The sequence below is a fragment of the Berghia stephanieae genome, chromosome 2 (genome assembly GCF_034508935.2).
Source record: "Berghia stephanieae isolate SIO BIC M18660-M18661 chromosome 2, UCSD_Bste_1.3, whole genome shotgun sequence".
In the NCBI taxonomy this organism is placed as follows: Eukaryota; Metazoa; Mollusca; class Gastropoda; order Nudibranchia; family Aeolidiidae; genus Berghia; species Berghia stephanieae.
Window position 1 is genome coordinate 121,195,302 of NC_088361.1, and position 24,235 is coordinate 121,219,536.

The 24,235-nt window shown below is 35.6% G+C and overlaps 1 protein-coding gene across 1 annotated transcript; it reads left to right on the plus strand.

Moving 5' to 3' along the window:
• The first annotated feature begins 2,969 nt into the window (after positions 1-2,969).
• On the plus strand, positions 2,970-23,764 carry LOC144966456 (solute carrier family 49 member A3-like). Its single transcript, XM_078903001.1, has 10 exons — positions 2,970-3,220; positions 5,173-5,331; positions 7,115-7,331; positions 8,542-8,618; positions 10,751-10,885; positions 14,519-14,635; positions 15,785-15,937; positions 17,997-18,154; positions 20,134-20,258; positions 20,712-23,764. The coding sequence occupies exons 1-10, from the start codon at positions 3,041-3,043 to the stop codon at positions 20,891-20,893; spliced, it is 1,503 nt and encodes a 500-aa protein (XP_078759127.1). The 5' UTR covers positions 2,970-3,040; the 3' UTR covers positions 20,894-23,764.
• The last annotated feature ends 471 nt before the right edge of the window (positions 23,765-24,235 follow it).

Here is a 24,235-nt window from a genome sequence, read left to right on the forward strand (position 1 = left end):
GAAGACCGCAAGGACCGGTCTCTAGACCGGTCCGTTCATTCTTGAACCGTTAAAGACCGCTACACGATGAAAACCGTGGCCTACAGGAGTAAAACACACGGAGTAGTCACACTCATTTCAAATTGTAACCTAATTAGAGAAGAGGGGTGATGCCTTCTTTATTTGCTCACCGTACTTCATTGTTACTTCGATAATTTAATAAAATTTGAAATTTATCCCCATTAACGGAGATAATGGCATCGCCCAAGGCGTTGATCGAGTTTTTCGGGGCGTTGATACACACACGCAACTCCTACCCCCCCCCCCCCCCCCCCACACACACACACACACATTAGAGGGCAGCGAGCATTGAAGAGTAAGAGAGAGACGTGAAGTTATAATAAGAGGGGGTGGATGAGGTGATAAGAGGGGTCGATGGTGACTTTTCGCCAGATCTAACAAACTCAGCTACCCATTCATTGCTGAGTAGACAGGGATTCAGAAAAAAATCGACTGCACCCGGGATCGATCTCTGGCCCTTTGCGTATAAAGAGAGTGCTCTATCAACTGAGCTATCGGGGTCCCCAAATATTCTATTGGACCTTTTAAAAATACAGACGTTATAACTGGGTTTTTTGGACGGAAGAAACTAATGAAACTCATATTACTTGATTAGTTAAAACACCAAACGAAATTTTAATATTATTGTATTATTTTAAATGACAACAATGCGATAGAAAGGAGTGGCGACAAGAGATGGACAAAAGAAAACAAAAAATCAGACTTGCAACTTGCTAGGTTCGACACACACACACACACACACACACACACACACACACACACACATCTTTAGTAGTCACATACATTTCAAACAATAACCCATTAGAGAAGAGGGGTCATGCCTTCATCATAGATCATTGTCATTGCGATCATTATGGTGTAGTAAATTTTGAAATTTACCCCGTATAATGGAATCGTCCAAGGCGTGCGCCTCCTGTTCCCCCCATCTCACACACGAAAGGGCGGTTTGCGGAGTGGAGGGAGGTGGTCGTCTGCCTCTATGGTCGTCTGTGTCGTTTAGTGTATAGCAAAGGGGGGTGGGTGCGATTAATTAAGTGGGATGGGTGGTGATTGGTGGAAGATAGGCAAAGGACCGAGGCAACGAATCGCTGGGGAAGTAGTATGGCGCGAGACCGTTGAAAGGTGATAAGAAGTGAGGACCGCCGGCGGTCTTCCTCTTTGGGATTGGACCACGGTTCACAGCTAAAAGACCGTGGGACCGGTCCTCGGTCCGGTCCTCAGCGCGGCACTACTGGGCACCCTATCCTCTACCCAAGCCACACTAACATTTCATTCATACTGCAACCACCATTGAGTACAGACGATAAAAGTTATTTTTCATTATATTTTATTTGTTTTCCACGTTTATTTGTGTATTGTTGTGCTGACGAAGGGTTTGTACCCGAAACGTCCATTGTCTGTTTTGTTCCCATACGAAGCCTTTCCATTTTCACTCTTTCATTAGTATTTTATGATCATCGTTTTCTAATAGATATGCAAGATATGAAGTGAGTAGAAAAGTGCCAGAAGACAATAGAGAATAAATTTTTTTTTTTTTTTTTTTTTTTTTTTTTCGCGGCGGTGGTGGGGTTTGAACCTGCGACCTTATTGGTACGACAACTCCGCCTGGCAGGTGAGAGCGTGGCTCTACCGTGTGAGCTATCCACGAACACAAAAATATTCGTTTCAAACCCAAAGTCATTTCTAGATATAGAATAGATATGCCTAATTTGGTTTTGTTGAGGACAAGGGTACCAGAAATGGAATATTCACATTATCAATGCTGATGGAAAGATGTATTGAAGTAAATAAAGATCTGTATATGTGTTTCATCGACTATTCAAAAGCCTTTGATAAAGTACAACACGAAAAACTATTCAAAATTCTATCATCCTTGGACATTGATGGTAAAGATTTAAGAATATTACGGAATTTGTACTGGGAACAAGAAGCAGCAATGCGTGTTGACAACGAACTAAGCAGTTTTACACCTATTAGAAGAGGAGTTAGGCAGGGGTGTGTTTTGTCTCCAGATTTATTCAACCTCTATAGTGAAATGATATTAAGAGATATCGAACATAAGAAGGGGTGTGTATTGGAGGAAAGAATGTAACAAATCTGAGGTATGCAGATGATACGGTTCTACTGGCAGAATCTGAACATGAACTACAAGAATTACTGGATGTTGTAGTCAGGAGTAGTGAAAATATGGGACTGGAACTGAATATATCTAAAACAGAATGTATGACGGTATCTAAAAATAATAACCCACCAGCCTGTGTAATAACAAGCAGAGGACAAACAATACAACAAGTTGAATGTTTCAAATATTTAGGCTTCAATGTAACATCCAATGGAAAATCAGATTGTGAAATAAAGAAAAGAATAGGTATGGCGAAGAATGCATTCAACCAGCTGCATACAATTATGAAAAACAGGAATATTAGCATGAAAACAAAAATCAAAGTCCTGGATTGCTATGTACTGTCTGTGCTGCTATATGGTTGTGAGAGCTGGACCATAAACAAGACCATGGTTAAAAGACTGGAGGCAGTGGAAATGTGGTTTTACAGAAGAATGATGAGGGTGTCATGGATGGAAAGGAAAAGAAATGAAGAAATTTTAGAAATGGCAAACAGAAAAAGATCACTGATAACAAAAATCATCAAACGCCAAATGGAATTTTTAGGACACATTATCCGCCACCCTGGTTTGGAAATACTCGCCTTGACTGGAAAGATGAATGGAAAAAGAATAAGAGGAAGACAAAGAATAACGTATTTGAAAGAGATAAGAACTTGGACAGATGAAGCTGAGAAAGGTGGCGCTGCTTTAATAGAATTGGCAAGAGATAGATCAGCTTGGCGGAAGATGACCTCCGACGTCTGCTTCAGATATGGAACTACATGAGATGAGATGAGATGCCTAATTTTAGATTAAGTCACGTGATCTACCTTCTTTTGATGTCACATGATCCGATAATAGTGCTTTCACTTTCAAAATGGCGGACGCAAGGGAAGGAGGAGATGACCCTAATGATCATACAGACAAAACTATAATTATCGAAAATGTCATCGATAAGCATTATGATTATTTAAAGAATCCTACAGGTTTTATATCATACAAAAGAAGATGGTACCTGTTGTTTACTTTGATGGTTATTAATTTCACCAACGCACTGGTGAGTCATTTTTACACCTGACTGACTGATGGACGACGAGTTACCAACTCGACGTTTAGACACTAATAACGACTCGACTTCTTCTTCCATTAAGGCCAAAGTCCAAAGCTTCAGACTAAAGATAGTATGACCGTATTTTCAGTAACAGTGGTTTTAGAGGGGAGGGGAGGGAGCGATTTTTTTTGAAGTCATCAGTCGAAAGGGCTTGTTTACAGCAGTTTGTCGATAGTTTGATTAGTTTGAAATTTTGTCCATTTCTCAAATAATACAATTGTTATTTATATGCTATCATCATCAGCAGTTTGGTAGTTTGAAATTTGGTCCATTTCTCAAATGAAAGGAAGGCCTACCAAAAGCTCCTACATCCCCAGTATTCTTTCAATTTGTATTTTCACCGTTGATCTTTTGTCAGACGTTTTTTTTTTTTTTTGTTCAATTTATCATCATATAGAAGTAGAAGCATTTTAAAAAAACTCTAGAACAAACCTTGATAGATTTGTGAAAGTTTAAAATTTCCTAATTTGACCATTGTTTTGATTCTCGGCCTCCATTTTGATTTGTGAAGTATTGAAAGGTAGTGCGTGCAAAGCAGCCCGAGAGTGTTTTTGTCTATTAGGGTTAGCTCGAGATCAGAGGATTTTTGTTCTATTAGGGTTAGTCATAAGTCTTAGCAAAGGTGCTAGGGTGTTTGTTTTTCCTATTAGGGTTAGTTAAAGGTACTAGGTTTTATTGTTTATTGGGGTTAGTTGAGGGAATATTATTCGAGTTGTTTCCCTTTGCCCTTTGTAGGAGCTTTCGGTAGGCCTCTCAAATGAAACAATTATTATATGATATCATCACCTGTTTGGTAGTTTGAAATTTGGTCCGTTTCATTTCTCAAATGCTCTCTCTCTCTCTCTCTCTCTCTCTCTCTCTCTCTCTCTCTCTCTCTCTCTCTCTCTCTCTCTCTCTCTCTCTCTCTCTCTCTCTCTCTCTCTTCTGATAAAGGTCCTGTCTTTGTTTTCACTACCCATACAAAAACCCTCAAAACAAATGTTCTATATGTCCTCCTTTATGGGTCTGAATCATGGAAACTGACAGGCACAATCTCCAACAAACTAAATGCATTCCAAAACAAATGCCTAAGAAGGATCCTGAGGATATTTTGGCCAAAAGTAATTTCAAAGAAAGAAGTGGCTAAACGCACACAAATTGAACCAGTATCGGAAGCTGTAAAGGGGAGAAGGTGGAAATGGACTGGACATGTCCTCAGAATGGATCCGAGTGTCATTCCCAGGATAGCCCTCAGGTGGATCCCCCAGGGAATGAGAAGAAAGAGCCAGCTGGAGACCTGGAGCAGGAGCATCGAAAGAGACATGAAAGCTAGTGGTTGGTATTGGGGGCAGATGACAAAAATGACCTCCAACCGAGAAAGATGGCGTTTCACCATGTCACCCTTTTGTGCTAATCAAGCCCCAAGAGGATAGGTAAAAAAAAAAAGTACAAAAATACACTTGGAAATGGAACTTAAAATGATATCAGAAAATGTAAAATTCTGTTGCTCAAATTTATTTTTAAGGGATTGTTTTTCAGATGAAAAAATTATTGATAATTGTGCGATATGACAGACCCCATGTTGTCTTTTGTGCTCTACTAGAGTCGAAGTCGATTGTATTTAACAAAAGTAGGCAAATAGATGATGTTGGTCAGTGTATTGTCAGTCCTTTCGTATTTGGATTATATAGTCATAGATTGTAATGTCTTAATCTCAAAATAAGTGTTTGGATCTGGAAAAAAGAATTGTGAAGGATTGTGTAATTCCGAATTAAAGAAACTTGACGAAATATAAAAATTAGTAATCATAAAGCGTCATCACATGTGATGGCCTTACCATTAAAAAAATATTTTGTGAATAACAAGAGCCAAACAAAAACAATCTTATTTTGTGTTATTTTTATTTTTTTCACCTTCAGATATGGATTATGTTTGCTCCTGTGACAGACATTACGGCAAAATGTTTTGATATTTCACTCACTGATGTCAACTATCTGTCCTTGGTATATTTAATAGCCTCCATACCTTCAGGATTTTTTGCTTCATGGATGTTGGACACCATGGGGTTAAGGGCCAGTGTAAGTATATGCGTTAAGATGTTCCTCAGCAATTTGTAGTACAGATGATGCTGGTAATTGGAATGCTGCTTAATCGAATCAGCTACTTGATTGATCCGTCAGATAAAGAAATGTTTAGATATAATTTCAACTGGTTGATCGGAATGTACACCACATTATTTTAATGATTTAGAGTTTCATAAAACTTTTTTTTATTGAATTTTGTTTTCAATTAACTCCTAAGCAAAAATATCTCTGTTAAGACCAGCAACATTACCCAATAGTTTCACAATCAACAGTACTATTGAGTAACTTACAATCAATTTCTCTGTGTTATTTGCTAAACTTCACAACTTGAGCATCTTGGTTGAGAAAAATAATTCATAAGAGCGCAGGTAATAATGCAAATAACTGTTTGCCTTTGAAGAGCATGCTGCATTTGTTGAAATTACGTGATAAATTGTAAGCTATGAAGGAACATGTCTTATGTACCTTTGATCAATAACACAGACCTGCCTCTTGAAATTGAAAAAAAAATCATAGTTTTTAGGGGTAATAACATCGTAGACATTATAACTACTATTAAAAATGGCAAATTTTTGTTTTAATACATTAAATTAATGCTTTAAATTCCTTTATATACTAACTCTGGCAACAAAACTTCGTTTTTAAAGAAGTTCATTGAATTAAAGTTATTTATATAATTGCCATTTAGGACCAAAAAAAATCGCTCATTTTTCGCAGTAGTAGGCAGGTCTGATATTTGATGTTTGAGGGTTATTTGGTCACATGATAGTTCCATATAAATGCATGGTCATTTGATGGTTGCTCACTGGGTGGGGATCCTGACCTCCCATAGTGGGCAGGGAGGTCCATACTGCGTCTTCTATCCCCTTATATATGTTTTCTAACATGCTTTCTGTCTTTGTCTTGGAATGAGGTTACTTGCTTTTGTCCTGGCCCTGGTTGGAGTCTTGGCTGGGAGGGAAACAGTCAAATGCATAGTTATCGTTTTGGGAGATGATTTTTTTTCCTTGTAAATCATCTCTCTTATGTATTATTATATTTGTTATTTTTAGAATATAATGTAAGCATTTGAGTGTATTCCTCTCTGTTGGATTTTGTGCTCGTGTCCGGATGAGACTTATAGGTGATCTCAAACTAAGTACATTGGTGGTATGCTCTTGGAATCTACATCTGATCCCTATTTGTTCCCAGTTCCCCTATGTCTTACCTTTTCTTGGGTGCTTTAATTGTAATTCTAGAACTTTTTCCTATCCCATTTTCTTCCTTTTTACTGGCGCTGATATAACCTAAATGTGTTGCAAGCGCCGTAAAACTCTTAAAAACAACAAAACAATGGCTGCTCATTCTCATGTAATGTTGTGTTGAATATTTCGTAAATCAAAGACAAAATTGTTATAGCCTTCTAAATAAGTAGATCGCTACAAATGCTGCCACAGTCAAAACATGTGTGTAGCCTTGATATGTAGCATCTGCACAATCTGTACATTAGTAAGATTTCTGTGAAATGGTGTAAATTTTAAACATGTTTAATGAAATTAGAAATTCACTAAATTGAATAAATATAAATATTTAGCTCATTATCCTGACATCATGCTCACCAATCAATATTATTTACAATGCCTTTTTCATTCTGCCAGAATGTCGCTCATATTTTCATGTTTATTTCACGTACAGTCAGTAGTGGCACATAAAAAATTAAACAGATCAAAACATTGCTTTGAAATTTCAACATATCAAAGTACAACTTTAACCGATTTTTTTTGTTTATTTACCCCAGATTATATGTGCTGGGTGGCTTAACCTTATAGGATCAGCGCTGAGAAACTTGACTGTTTACAGTTTTATGCCTCATGGCTTCAGGTTCCCTCTTCTGCTAACTGGCCAGACCATTGCTGCTCTTGGTCAGACATTTATCATGTTTACCCCTGCAAAAGCTGCTGGTCTTTGGTTTAGAGATGATCAGAGGGCTATTGCTACTACACTTGGTTCAATGGGTAAGGCAGATGCTATTGCTAGTAAATTTGGTTCAATGCATGGCACCATGATTTTATCAATAAGTACAATGATAGATCTGGAGTAAACAAAAATTATCAATTTATGATAATCCAGGAAAAATGACAGCCAGTTAAATTTCAAGATTGTCGACCAATTATATTTTTAAAAATGATATAGCGCAATATCCACTAAATGTGCTCAAAGCGCTTTACAAAGGGTCCCTGAACAACAGCAACATTTAACATGTAGGACCACATGACGCCTGTTAGGCGATCTTACAATTTTTCGGACAAAGGCAGCGCTGTTCACGGCCAGGTACTCATTTTACACCTCAGTAAGGTGAGTAAAGAGCCTTTTCCAAGGACTCAACTATGCGCCGAGCGCGAGGCTCGAACCCAGGACCTTCCGATCCGAAAGCGAGTGTCATACCACTAGACCACATAACCGCACCAATTATATTCAGTGGTTAGGCTAATGATTTCAGGAAATTATCAACACCTTACAATCACAGATTCGTCTCAATCTATGTTTATTTCCACCTTAAAGTAGTATGGTAATTAAAATAGATGAGTGCCCTGTTCGTAATATCTAAATTTCTGAATGTCAAAATTGTTCTGTAGAGCCCATGTTAATTTTTTGCCAACGACCACAGAACTACTGGGATTTTTTTTTAAATTATAAAACTACATTTTACAGATTGGTACACATGTAACTTGCAAACCGTTATTCAATTAAGGGTAATTCTATCACCCATTGACTCAAATGGTTATTTATAACATCTGCTAGGGCATAATGATAGTACCCATAATAATAGGTCATTTGATATTGGGAATCACCATCTGACCTCCCGTTGCCAGTTTAATTTGTGCACACCTCCAGCCTTTATTACCGGACCAATTTTGATCGTTGATGGCTCAAAAGATTTGTTTCAATCTAAGTTAATTTCCACTATACAGTTGTTACTTATAAATTAGATGAGTGCCTGTTTGTAATTGTAATAGCCTATATTTCTCTACAAATACTGTGGGATCTCCACTAGTATATATATATATATATATATATATATATATATATATATATATATATATATATACATATATACATACTACACTCACTTTTTAAAATTAGAATGCCTTTTTATCTTTTAAAGCACAGTGCCTACATCATTCGATTAAGATTTTTTATGTCTTCAATTTTCATTATTCGCAGCTAATCCTTTAGGAATATTGATCGCCAATGTTCTCTCCCCTGCTTTGGTCAAGTCAAAAGATGACATGGGGAAAATGGTAAATAATGAAAGAATTTTGCACTTCATTTATGCTAGAGAAGTGGACCATATAAACTTTCTTTTGACTTGAATTATATGAAAATTATGTTTAAACACATAATATGATATGGTATATATATAAGATAAGATAAGATATACTTTATTGATTCTGAAAGGAAATTATCATAATATGGCTTCATATTCTTGTTGTATGATAATGATATCCGTCTCAGACCAATAGGTCTCCGGTTCGAGTCCTGCTCTGTGCAGCACAAAATTTAGTCATTGGAAAAGGTTCTTTACCACATTCTCTCACTGTACTCTGTGTAAATGAGAACTTGTCCAGTTTAAAAAACAAAATGTAACATCGCCTTACAAGCTTCATGTCTCATCCTACATGTTATATGTTGCAGTTGGCTGGGACCCTTGTAATCTCTTTAAGCATGGTCAGTGGATATTTCTCTATATAAATGCTCAAATTAAAAAATAAATAATTTATCTCTTATCAGAAAAGTCACCTTATTTAAGTATGGAATGGATTATTGTAATTTGTTAAATAAGGCAAACAGTATTTTCTGTTTTCCAAGACTGAGTTTCTTTCAAATAATAAGATAAAATATGCAGTTAAGACACACAGAAGACAAAGTAATTCCACCATATATATGCGGATGCAGTGGCATTTTCCTGAAGGAACAGCTTATTGAAGCCAAACTTTAAAAAAAGAATACCCTCATTATGAGCCGTGTATATAGGACACAAATGGGCACTGAACTAAATGGATGACATAGTAATTATAACGTTTCTTGATAATCTCAACTCAAAGATATATTGTGGATTGATTTAACCTGCCAGACATTGACTAGGAACAAAAACAAACGGATTGCTGGTCATCAAAATACTTTCTTACTAAACAGCATATTCATCGAAAAGATAAATGACCTCAGACTGTCCCAAGTGGTCCATGGCCCAACCAGAAATGATAAAGTGCTTGACCGTTTCCTCCTGAACAGACCAAATTTGATCACCAAATGCGAAATCGTACCAAGACCTTAGTGATCATGACATGGTCATCATTGACAGCAAATTGAAAGCATCCAAAATATCCACATCTCATAACACTATTCAGTTTTTTTTTTTAAAAACCCAAAAGTTTGTTCTTCAGCAATGACTTATTAAACCAAACCTCAACAGCAGAAAACATCTGGGCGTCTATCAATGACCACCTCAACAAAATGATGACAGAATATGTCCCAACTAAACTATGCTCCAAGAAATACCACCAGCCATGGATAAATATATACACTTTTCCATAGCAGCCTACTTTTCAAAGGACTAAAATGGGACAATCTAATGCACTATACCGTCATGACCCAAAACAGCTGTATGTTTGGACTGACTATTATATATTCCCGATTTTATCAGGACAGTTAGCCGCTATACAAATCAAACGACTGTTGAAAAGAAACAATGAGCTTGGTCTCAAGCTAGAAATGATAACACATCAGCAGACTGGGACAGATATACTAGGCTTTAACGAGAGAAGCAAGTAGTGAGAATTGGAAAGTCTACCAGGAACCAAACAAAAACATATAGAAATTTATAAAAAATAGAAAACAATACCCAATTGATATTGCGCCCCTGAGACAAGAAGACACAATATACACAAAAGGCAAATATAAAGCCAATTTAGCATTTCTGTTCTGTATTTATGTCTTCTATGCAGCATCAAAACACTCTTCCCATAAGTACCCGACATCACCATTTCTGAGGAAGGGGTTAAAAATATGTTATCAACCCTAACAACCAAAAAGGCATCCAGTGTGGATGGTATAACTTTCGGTCTTCTTCATATGCTCTCTTATGAAATAGCACCAGCACTAAAAAAAACTATTCCAAGAAACTGTAGCCGCTGGACAGATTTCACTCTTGTGAATGAGGCTCCTTTTTGGAATGAAATGATCTTCAAATTTTTGTACCTCAATGTCATCATTGTCAGCTGCTTCTAGTTCTTCAGTTGCAAATGATTGGAAATTTTTGTCAGCCTTAAGTTGATACTTGAAAATTTTCTGGTTCCTTATCATGTTGACTAATTGACTTTAGTTGTCTAATGATTCACAGTGTTAAGATAATTTAACAATTTTTCTCTTTCAGTTATGGTTTTGCACTGCATGGAGTATTCTTGGCGTTCTTCTCTCAACACTTGGTGTGCATAGTTCTCTTCCTCCTACACCGCCCAGTCCAAGTGCTGCTGCTCAATCAGAACCTTTCTTCATTGGTTTGAAAAAGGTAACAATACTTTTTCTTCTTCGTATTTTTAGATCAAATCTTTTTGTGGATGTCATCCAATCAAATATTGTTACAGTTTCATTGTTGAATGTGAATGCAACATTGTAAAAATGTGAGTGATCGGGTGTGTTAAGAGTCAGAAGGGCAGCGCTTCCATTACTAAAAGGAATTACTGCCCTGGTCTTAAGTCACTAAGAAAGAACAAAAACATAAAGTCATATATATTCTGGAGCAGAGTACTCTCCACGTATTTCATAAGAGAAAAAAATATTATTTTCATTTCATTATTTGATTGTATTATGTTTATATACACATGTGTAAAAGTAATGTGACATTTTAAATGCTAAATTACTCTTCCTTATATATGTGTTAGAGTCAAGAACATCAGCTTAAGGAGCATTTACCAAACTACATGCATGCTTAGTTACATTGCAATCTGTCAATTATATCGTGAATGGTTAACATACTTATAAAACTTTACAGGCTTAATCATAAAAACACAAGTTCTTAGAACCCTTTCACTAACATACCTTGATTGAACATCGCCATGTTGTCTGCTATTGCTTACAATTTGTCTGTGAAATTATTTTGTACTTACTATGTTTTCAATTCCTTTACCCTTGAAATCATGCCAAAACTTGAGTCCGGAAGAGAGATCCTGTCTGCTTTTACATTTTATGCAAAACAGTCAGTAGCTGATGTTGCACAACTTTTCAATGTTAACAGCTAATACTTGCTTTTCTATTATCCCATATTTTAATAATGATGGGTATGTGAGGGATCAAAGGCTGACAGATCAACCCCAAGGAACAGTCAGTAATGACGATCGAAATCATTGCTAGATACACAATTAACCCCTTACATATGCCTTTGACGTAGCTGTAGAAAAAAACATTTCAAGATAGACAGTGCTATAAAGACTTGCAACTGCTGGACCCAGAGCGAAAAAGCCTTCTGTGCAATCTCAACTAACTGAGAATAAGAGGTTGGGTGGCACGCAACCACGAATGCATGTTGGAACGTAACTCTGATGACAGGGTTAAAGTTTTATAAATAAATAATAAATAAAATAAAATTCCCTTTATTCACGAAGCAAAGACCGTACCGTTGAGCCACGCTGTCTCCAATATTAAGAAACACAATTGGATAAAAGTTGTATCACAGATAGGAGTAATATATTTATTAAATGTGGAGCAAATCTCATCAACAGACATGCATAATCCTAAAAGTTGGTCACTCAAGCACTCTGATCGCAGTAGCCTCCATGAAATCACTTATATATATATATATATATATATAATATATATATATATATATATATATATATATATAATATATATATATATGTGACCCTCCGCCTCGAAACGGTATTAAGTCGGATTTTTCAATTTTGGGTTTTTGGTACCCAATCACAGCTTATTTTATGCTTTAAAATTTGATACCAAATTTATATAATTCTGATTATTTATTGTCGAGATATGACCGTTTGAAGTAGGGAGAGTGTGAAAACCAAGTTTTAAGAAAATCGACTTTGAAGTGAGGCACCGTTTTCACGCACAGTTAAATTAATGGGCAAAGATAACTCCTTAGATACGGACATCAAAAATTTGACGAGAATAGTGAAATTTGGCATGAGCTTAGCTTATACATTTACCAATGTACATACAAATTTTTGAAACAATTCAATTATTACTTTTGTAGTTATTCATTATTATGTAAGATGTTCTTAAAACAAATAAAACACTGGGGGAAAAACGCCGACAATTGCTCACTTTTTCAAGAATTTTTGATATTTAAATAAAGAATCAATGAAATAAGAATTATTAATGTGAATTTTTTGTCTTATTTAATAGAGAAAATACGATTTCAAAATGCCAAAAGTTAAAGAAGGTTGAAATTTGAAAGTACAGTTTTGAAACTACGTGAAGCCGGGTGGGCAGGGAAAAAATTATCAGGAAAGAGGATTAGAGAGGAAGAGAGAGAATGAGAGAGTAAAATACACACACACACACACACACACGCACACACACACAGACACACATGAGAGAGAGAGAGAGAGAAAGAGAGAGAGATATATAGAGAAAAAGAGGAGCGAGAGGGGGAGGGGAGAGAGACTGCTTGTGTTAAGAGGACGCGAGGGAAATATAATAAAGATTGAAACCTGTATAAGTGTATGTGTGTGTGTGTGTGTGTGTGTGTGTGTGTGTGTGTGTGTTTGTATGTGTGAAAGAAACAAAGGGGAGACGGAGAGAGTGAGGTAGACATGAAGAAAGGGATGGCGGCGGAGCAAAGAATTGTAGGGATAGTTTAAAGAAAGCATTTTGTTACAAAGTAAGTCATAGTCAATCAACTGGAAACATATTGACCAATGAGATTGCAATTAAAGAAATGGGCTGGTCAAATAAATCTTTGCTTTGTTTCCTTTTGCGGTCGGATGACGGCTGGAGGAGGGGGGTGGGGCTTATTGTGTAGTGACTTACATGAAAACATGTTATTGAATCTCTCAAGTTTTCCTTAGCGTTCCACCACATTGTTCATTGTCTAAAAAGAACCCCCCTCCCCCCTTTCTTTCAGTATACAAAGAAAGCACGACAAAACGAACATCTCTCTCTCTCTCTCTCTCTCTCTCTCTCTCTCTCTCTCTCTCTCTCTCTCTCTCTCTCTCTCTCTCTCTCTCTCTCCCTCTCTCTGTTTGTCTCTCTCTCCCCTTCATCTACCTATCTATCTATCTATCCACCTATCTATCTACCCATCCATCCATCCATCCATCCACCAATCCATCTATCTATCTATATGTCTGTCTGTCTGTCTGTCTGTCTGTCTATCTATCTATCTATCTATCTACATATCTATTTATCCATTAATAGGTTTGTCTGTCTGTCTGTTTATCTATCCATTTCATTTTTTAGTTACAGTTCATTAATTGTTGAAGGCTCTATCTATTATTCTGCTTTTGTACTTAAAATTAAATGTTTATCCTACAACAATCTCTGTAAGTGTAAGATTAGGCAACTGTTGTCCTATTAAGTCTTAGCATATCCTATAATTTCATGAATAATTAAAGAGGGACAAAGGAGGACCCCCACCTCAATCATTACCCAATACAGCTAGACACAGATATAAAAGCATGTGGTATCAAAATTGCACAAACACACACGTATGTAACACACGCATGCTGACGTCATGAAGCATCGCCCGAGCATTATGGCCTACAGCCACAGCGCATGTGATGAGCGTTGACCAATCAGAATCATTCATTTGTAAGGTTGTCAGGGAAAAACCTAGCCGACTTGTTTACAGTTTTTAAAGTTCATTATTGGTTGAACCATGAAATTGTGGAAACAGTCATGCTTTCTCTGAGATAGATAAAGACACGCCCTTTGCTGTGATATCTTACATCTTATTGGTGGAGAAAAAGACTCGGTATTACTAAGCTTTGGAAAGGGTGGCTCTCTGAGAGAAAGTCAACTCTCGTTTTGAATGTGTCACTGATAGTTGCATTTTTAAACTTGAAATTTATATAACTTATCGTCAATGTTTATGTTGAATTATTATGTTTATATATATATATATATATGATAAAGCTTTGAAGCATTCATAACTTGTTGTTATTTTTTTTTTTTCTTTCTCCAGCTTAAAAAGAACAAAAACTTTTGGTTTTTGACATTGGCTATGGGTGGTGGCCTTGCCTTGTTTACTTCATTTTCTACCTTCCTGGAGCAGATTCTTTGTCCATGGAATTATTCTAATGTAAGTGTTATAGATGGACAGTTTTGTTTAGTTTTTTTTTTTTCTATTATTCATTTCAATATTTCTATTTGTTTTTGTCAGTAAGAAATACTATTAATGTGACATTATGTGCAAAATACAAAATACAATGCAACATCTCTATAATAACATCGTCAGGATCAGCAAAAAATGTCGTTATAGCCTTGCTAGCAACCAAAAATAGCAGGGGGGATGGGGTGGGGGGTTAAAGTACTTAGAGAGTAAATAAGGGAGTAAAAATGAAAAAAGAATGACTCATGTAAAAGATACAACACAGTAAACGATGCTTTCGCATTTAGCCTTCTTCAGGTAAACATAGATAAGAAAAGGAAATATATTACATTTGCATAATTGTTAGTAAATGAGAAAAAGAGTGTAAGATAAGAAAACATTAGTGGTTAAAAAAGTGTATGTGTGTGTGTGTGTGTGTGTGTGTGTGTTGTGTGTGTGTGTGTGTGTGCAAGGGAAGGAGAGAGAGAGGAAGGGGGAGATAGAGAAGAGGAGATGAAATGTAAACCGAAATCGAAAAGATATAAATTAAGCTGAAATAGGGGGAGAGGGAGGGGTTATTTAAGAATTCAAGGCAGCATTAGAGTATTTACTGACTCCCTCGAGATTTTGGTTAACCCTATTCCTGCACTGTGGGGTACATTTGTACATTTGGCTCTAAAATATTTATTTTTCAGCGTTTTGCCCCAAATTTGGACAATTCCTCAAAGATAATGAGTTATTAGTAATACTGAAAAATTGTTTGAAAAAATTGAGTAGATTTTTAGATACACATGCTTGACGTTTCTTATGTCCTATTCCCAATTTAGGGACCCAATTTCATATCATAGATCTCATTTTTTTATGTTTTAGGAAAAGACCTCAATAGTCTCAAGGAGATGGTGTATGGCTGTAGTAATTGATAATGCATATGCCATGTCTGACCTTAATCTACCTTACTTGAGACATTGCCTGAGGCAATTGTGGAATTGTCTTTCTCTCTATGCTGAGGAGAATAACTTCAAGATCACCACCCTCAGGTGAACAATGGAGCAGAGAAAAAATTGGGACTTGGACTCCATGTCGTTGTAGAGAGGATGTTGCTATAACTTTTTAGTTCTAACCCATCAATTTCTTTTCCAGGGTTTCGCCGGATTATGCGGTGCTTTGATGATAATTTTTGGCATTGTTGGAGCTGTTGTGGCAGGAATTATATGTGACAAGACCAAAAAGTTTTCAGAAGTCACCAAAATAGGCTTTTGTGTTAGTAATTTCTTTGGAATTGCATTTGTCCAGGTAAGACGGGAAGATACAATGATCACTCTCCAATGAAGCACATCAGATATGATTTATTTAGAAACCTTTATTTTTTATCAATTTATCAATTCCATAGAGTAATTTCAGTGTTTTCAGAAAGATAGTGCTTTTCAAAACAAACATGTCAAAAATTTCAAAAACGTCAAACACAATTCCCTTTTTTCATCCCCAAGGGGAAATTTGTCTTTAGCGTCTATTCCAAGGGAAGACTGAATTAACTGCAGTGCAGCGCCTCCAAGTGAGCTAGAATGACGTGATTTGTTCAAGGAAACACAGGCAGCACGAAGTTGAGCTCTCTACCTTTCAGATAAAATGACCATATTGCTAAGCCACACTTCCCCCAATTACCTTGTTTTACTTGATACTGTATATTCTAAAGCTGATAATTGTTTTTAAAAAATAAATGAAAAAGATATTGTATTGCTTGTAATGTTTTTGAAATCAGTTAGACCTGCTAGTCTGTTTGAATATACTAAAATTGTTTTTATAAATATTAAAATAAATACAATTTTAAAATTCCCTTAATTCATCCGAAAAGAAAATTTGTCTTTAGGGTCTATATTGAATATAGACCAAGATAATCCAGGTGTCAGCATTGCAGCACCCAAAAAATAAAAAGATGCCAACAACCGTGACCTCACCAGCTGATGGACTGATGTAGAGCTATGGAATGCATATGGAGGATATCACACCGGTACAGATCAACAGTCATATAAACATCAAGTTACCACCATGATGGAGACAATATCAAAGGAATGGAGAACTTACTGTATTTATGAAATTCCCACAAGAAAGAGCACACTTGCTCTTTTTCATACAGTGAAGGAAATGAAGAATGCAATTGATGCAATGCTGCTACCAAGAGACATCCTTGTAAAGAACCTTCCAACAGCTTTCTCAGATGGAATGCTTCTCAAATAAAGTGAAGAATATAAGAAACAAATAAGACCATTATTCCGTTATTCAATTCAACCATTGCATTCTGGATTGTGCCAGACCTCCAAATTTGCCCTCAAATATTTTTAAAGATGTACCTTTTGTAGAAGTGATGGCAATCATTCTAGCCTCACCACTAAATAGGGCATTGGGACTGTGCTTCACCCCAACATTTTAGTATTTTTAAAGATATAGTTTCTGTAGGAATGAGAGGAGTCTTTCTAACCTTACCACCCAAAATACTGTCCCCTTGACTAATCTCTTATTGGTTTGACTATTTTTGAAATCTATTACCGAGACCATAACGCCCTAATTTTAGTCTGGCTTTGTACCAGATTGCTACAAAAAAAAAAAAAAAGGTGTCGTCATTCTTCTTTTAAAAAAAAACAACTTAACTTTTACTCAGAAAATCTGAAAAATTACCATCCTGTATTCAGTCTGGCTTTTCTCTCTAAATGCCTGGAAAAAGTAACAACTCTAAAGCTGTTTAAGATCCGCATAAATGCAAATAATCTAATCAAACAATTCAGTTAGCTAAGCATGAAAATCACAGTTGAGTCACTCTCTTGAAGATTGTGAATGATCTGCTAAAAGCAAGTAATAATGGCGAGTTGTCCCTCCTTCCATCATCAGACCTGTTGGCTGCATACGCTATAGATAATGCAATTCTCTGTGACAGACTTTTTTTCTGTTTTTGGCATTTCTAGCATTTGTTCAAATATTAACTTGACTTTTTAAAAATATGTGACTTAAGTATTAATGTAAGTATTTAAAACGTTTTTGTTTTTTTTCTTCTATATAGTACTGATTTATTTTTGGTCGATTTGATTATTATTATTATTATTATTATTATTATTATTATTATTATTATTTATTATATTATTGTTATTATTAATTATTATTATTATTATTATTATTATTATTATTATTATTATTATTATTATTATTATTATTTATTTATTTATTTATTTTTTTTAATTATTTTTATTATCATTAATTTTTTTTTTAATTTTAAGTAGAATGTCTAATGTTCTCGGCCATCTCGCCCCATATATTATTTATGGACAACCTTATTCAAATTACATCATTATATATATTGCAGGCAGCCAGACTACGAGATCAAGAAGTCCTCGTTGCTATCACAGCAGGTTTATTTGGCGGATTTGGTTTTGCTGTCTACCCTATTGCTCTTGAACTTGCAGTTGAAGTCACTTACCCCGTGGCAGAAGCTACTAGCACTGGTCTTATTTTTATTTCAGGGTAAGACAATTTGACCTAGATATAATATGAAATAAATATTGCAAACCACTTTGCACCCAGCTTTGGAAGTCTTCCTCCGCCGTAAGAACTGTTTCATATCCACCTGCAAGTTTAGTAACTGGACAATGGAGAACGATGTGATCACGGGTCTCTGGAGCTGCCTGACATTTCCAGGCATCACTGTTCCCAAGTTTCCATCTGCACATATTTGATGCAGTTCTGCCATGTCCTGTTAAGAGATGATTTGAGGAAACCCAGTATTTCCTGGCATTGTGGAATGTAGGACATTTAAAAAGTTTTTTTTTTTTAATTAATATAAACCCGATCAATGGAGCCAAGCCTAAAATGTACAAGTAAAAGTGTAGTTTAATATGTCTAATTTAGTTTATCATCATAAACCTGGCCTTTTTTCTATTTTCCATCCACAAATCAAGGTTAATTGAGCTCAATCAGTCATTAAAATAGAGATTAAATCGCACAGCGTCCCTGGTTGCATAAAGAATAAAATGATGGCGCTCAACCTCTCCCTACCCACTTTTGATGACGTTTTCCCCCCTGGTGTCCTATCTTGTCCTGTGTTATCTATGCCCCCTATATCTGTTTTCTGAGTTTGCTTTTTGTCCTTGTCTTGGAATAGGATTGCTTAGAGTCAGAGTCATTGGATTGGAGGGAAACAGTCAAATGTAAAGTTGTAGTTTTCGGAGACGGTATTTTTTTTTCTTTGTAAATCATCTCTCTGGTTTGTACTGTCACATTTTTTGTTTTAAATATATAATGGTTTGGAACCATTTGAGTGTATTCCTCTTGTTGGGATCCTGTGCTTGAGTCTGGATGAGCCTTTAAGGTGATCTCAATCTAAGTAGCTACACCGATAAAATGCTCTTAGAATTTACATCTGTTCTCTTTTTAAACCATTCCCCTTTGTCTTACTTTTTTTTTCGAGTGCTTTCAATCATAAATCTAGAATTCTTTTACTATCCTGTTTTTTTCCTTTTTATGGTGCTGAAATGACCTAAATTTGTTGCAAGGACAGTAATACCCTTTTTAAAAAAAAAAAAAAAAAAAACATATTGTAAAATAAAACTTGAACCTTTATGAAGGAAGACGATATTTCAATATTTTGGACAGAGATAACGCTCATAACTCATAGGATCAGCTTTGCACTGCGAGCAGGATTTGAACCTAGTACCTACTGGTCAAATGGACCTCATAAAGGCAATCTTTTAAATTGTTGTTATATCCATGTGAAATTGTATGAAGTGTGTGATCCCCAAATTATAAATGATAGTATTAATTTATGAAACGCCTAGTCTTAGATTATTGTGGAGATCTAAACACACTTTTGTATCTTATAGACAACTTACATTTAATACAAATAATACTATGATATAGAGAGCTATTCCTAATTGTTTGTTTATTTTCTGGTCCCTCTTTAATTGATAGGTGACTTATTTCAGATCTGTATGAAGTAGTTTTTGGGTAGTCTTACGATCCAATTCATTTCACAGTAACTTCTTGTTCTTCCTCCTCCTCCTCCTTCTCCTCCTCCTCCTCTTCTTCTTCTTCTTCTTCTTCTTCTTCTTCTTCTTCTTCTTCTTCTTCTTCTTCTTCTTCTTCTTCTTCTTCTTCTTTTTCTCCTTGTTAGTTTGTAACTCACAACATTTTAAGAATTCCACAAACTTGTGATTTGCTCAATCTGAGGCTATTCCACTGTCTCAAAGTTGACGGTATGAGAGAGTACAAGTGAGAGTTCATTCTTGAGTGGGGAACCATAAACTTTCTCTTATTTTCTTGAATGTCAACGAGGGATAATTTCACTTGGCTGTCTATGACCTTGCAAAACATTGTCACTTTGTCGTGCTATTTTTAAAGATTCAAGATCTAAATCAGTTTTGTGAAGTTTTTTCTTTCTTTGTTGTTAAGATTAGTGAATATAACTGCCCTGTCCTTTAATTGGTATCACTGTTTTCAACTCCCAGGCAAATCCAAGGTATTATTATGATGATGGTAGCCCAGTATACTACTCGAGACCTGTCTGCACATGACCTTACTTTGCCTCAGGCCTGTCCAAAGGATGGGGAGTTTGACCCTCAAGATTGGACATGTGAGTAGTCACCTACTGCATTTTATATACTTATTTATTTATATATTTGTTTGATTTTTTTAAATTAAATTTTTTTATTTTAATATATTTTTTTTGGGGGGGGGGGGGGGATTTATATTTTGCCCATGAATTTGGAATATCCCATCTTTTTTTAAACGAACGTTTTGTATTAAAGAATATTTTGGTGATGAGTGAAAAGTGTTAATATAATTTCATACATTTACGTGTTTGAGCAAACTGGGATATTTGAATATTTACTCTGATATTGTAAGGGTATAAAACAATCAAGAAAAAAAAAAAAAAAAAAGAAAGTTATCTAATGCGAACACGTGTGAATTTTAAAAAATTGTCACAAAGATAAATAATCTTTTTTTTTTTCTATTTGCCTTTTTTCCCTTTTCTTTTTTCACAATCATTAAAACAATTTTATTGTTCTATTTCTTTTTTTTTTAGATCCCAATCTAGGAGCAAACTTTCTTGGTTTGTTATACTACATTGTCATCGCACTACTTTTCAGACCACAATACAGGCGTATGGCAATAGAAAACATGTTGAAAGGTGTTCCGCCTATAGAAACCAATGGTGTGTCAGAAAATAATGTTTCGGATCATGGAAATAGTAACCGTAGTAGATGAAGCCAATGGTAATCTGTTTGCTTCCTTACTTTTGTTACTCACATTCAGTGAACCTTGGATGCAAGGGTAATTGAAATACAGATTTTGTTACATCCAAGGTCTTGTTTAATATGTTGTCACTAGCAAACCTACCTGCCATTACAAAAATTTCGTAGTACTATGACTTCAATTTGAGAACAGTGTAAAGTTATTTTAATTCAATAAAACTTCTTGAAAACGAAGTTCTGGTGTCAGAGCATGGATACAAAGGAGTTTAAAGCATTATTTTCATCCATTACGGACAATTTGGTCATTTTTATAGGTAGATACAATGTCTAATATTAATTACCTCTGAAAATTATGTGTTTTTTTTTTTTCCATTATTAGTAGGTAGGTCTGCATAGTATAGATTTGATAAATAAAAGTAGAGACCAACGATTGAAAAATATGGGATTTTATATTTTTTGTCGATTATGTTCAGTGTAATTTGTAATTATATTTTAGATATATTTTTATACAATTATCAAATACAATAAATTCAATTCTATTTCGGTTTAAACATATTTCAGTTTAGGTATACCTCAAAAGTTGTCATGATTTTCAAGGGATAATATTATCCCGTCTTCTATCATTCTCCCACTGTCATATACAATGCATCGTATCAAATTGTTCAACTTTTGTGATTTCACGTGGTTGAAGTAGTGTAATTGTGTTTGTGTGAGCCAATGTGTGTGTGTGTGTGCTGTGGGGGGGGGGGGGGGGGGAGTTGTTTTTACGTATATGTGCACACAAATGAGCGTTGTGTTAGAAGGTGCTAAAGAGAGCAATAGTGTTATAACTCCAAAGTCATCTTTATGAAGTTACAAAATTACTGTTCTCAACCAGCACATTGTGTTCTCACTATCAAGTAAGAATGGACCAGTGTGGTCGGGGTGGAATTGGTTGGCAGGGGGAAGTGAGTGTTGGAGGAGAGAGGTGACAAATGAATAAGGTATTGGCAGGTTGGGAGGGGGGGGGGGGAGTTGGTGATGAAGTGAAGAGGGTTCCAACGGAGGTGTGTGAGCGGTGTTGAATCGTTATAAGAGAGAGCATTTTGTAATAGTTGTAACGAGAATTTTGTTCAGTTGTCAGCAATTTTTTTTCTCAGCTCTTTCAGTTATTTGACAATTTCTTTTTGGTTTAAGGATAGTTTGAGCAAAGTGGCTATTGTTTACTTGGGTAACAGAAGTAAATAGGAAAAAATGACAATATTTTGAATTCCTTTCTGTTTAGCGTTCTTTTTATGTTGAGACATTTTTGGTTTAACCGGTTTTTACTGTATCAGTAATTTGCTGCAATTTGTAAACATCATTTGCTGTGATTTTAATTTTTTTCCCTTACAGTAATGTTTCCATGTATTTTAAATTAAGCTCACATTTTTTATGGGTGTGATTCATCCGGCTCCTGTCAGATTAATTAACTGTTTTGCAGGTCAGTTTGCCTCAACTAGTCGCAAATCTTTAGGATAAAACCAGAACTGCCACAAATACAGATTCAATCCAAATCTGCAGAAATGTTATTTTTATTAATGATTTTTTTTTTTGAAAATTTATTTAAATTTTGTTTTCTTCAGATGTTGTTTATTTGAAGATTTTTTTGTGTTTTTTAAAATATAATATTAGTGTGTCACTGACAGATGTATTATTGATAAAAAATCCGATTATGAAGTTGTGATTGTGGGTAAATTGTGTGGGAAAAAAAATGAAAATTGACATTGTCCAAGACAATCAAATTTATTTTCACTATTGTCTTGTTTTATGACTTGACTTGACTTTTTTTATTTAAAAAAATTTATTTTGGGGTTCGTCTCTGGCTATAAGTTCACAAAAGCTATGGCACAACGCAACCTGTTATGCTCCCCCCCCCCCCCCCCCCCCATCTCTCTCTCCTCTCTCTCTCTCTCTCTCTCTCTCTCTCTCTCTCTCTCTCTCTCTCAGTGGCCAGTGCATTGGCCCTGAGTTTCAGTTTATTTAGTTGAAACCATTAAACTGTTCGTGGATGCCATGAAAAATTTACTAAGACAATCTGAATGACATAATTTGGGAATTCTGTCCTTGTTCGTTGAACCCACGGATTTGTCGCATGCGTCTTCAACGAACGCCTGTTGCACTGTATATATTGACAAACATATGACCAGAAGATGCTAATAGGGACTTTTTGATTTTATTGAGAAAACAATTACCGAATTATAGAAAACGAGAACAAGAGATTATTGGCCAATGATATCAGATAGTGAGTAATGCATGTCATAATGTTTAGAACAAAAAATCTAATCGAAACCAGAGTGAGAGTGTGTTGAATTCAATAGGGTCCCCATTGACACAATTGTTGCTGATATCAAAGAGAACCCGATTCCAGAGAAATTGGGGGGGGGGGGGGAATGTGTTACCAACACAATCTGTGTAAAGCAAAGCAACAATGATAGAATTTAAGACCTAGTACAGATTTTACCAGCAAAGCCATGAAGATCATGTCATGCTTGACGTCACCAACTAGTGGAAGATACATGATGAATTCTGACATTCAGCAGCAAATGTCTAATTTCTTTAATTCCAATGACCAAAAGCCTGCAATTTCCTCATCTCTTTCAGTATCATTCCTTTTTAGGGCCTCAATATAATCTTGACATACATTGACAGGGAGCCTCGTATTTGTGACTGGTTTTCTTTTATTTATTATAAATTGACATAAAGCTTTTATTGCTTTTTCTTTCCCTAATGATGATCCTGCACCATAGTTTAATGGTATATATTTTAAAGTGGTTGCCGTTTAAAAGCATTCTGGTTTTAAGCACGATAATGGCTACAAGTACACTTAGGACACAAAATATAATTTTTAATACACCCCCCCCCCCCCCCCCCCCCCCCCCCCCCCCCATTTTAAACATGCTCACCTAAATGGGCTCTGCCTATTAGCACACTAATTTTTCAAACAATTTTTTTTTTTTTTTTTTTGTTTTTAAATCAGAATGCTCTATGTCCCATCTATTCTACAATATTTCTTGCATGAAACACACCCACACTATTTTTTAAAACTCCCAACGTGATGAAAGGGACAAAGCAAGTCCATCATAGAATTTATAGCAATAACAGCAGATTGTGGCATTCTTTGAAACAATTATTTTGTTTTTTTTTAGTTTCTCGCTCTCTTTCTCTCTCTCTCTCTCTCTCTCTCTCTCTCTCTCTCTCTCTCTCTCTCTCTCTCTCTCTCTCTCTCTCTCTCTCTCTCTCTGTGTAAAACATTCATTAAATGTCTTTTTATGAAATTATGTTTGCCACGAGACAAAGATAATTATTTATGGTATATTTTTTTTAATGTTCACGA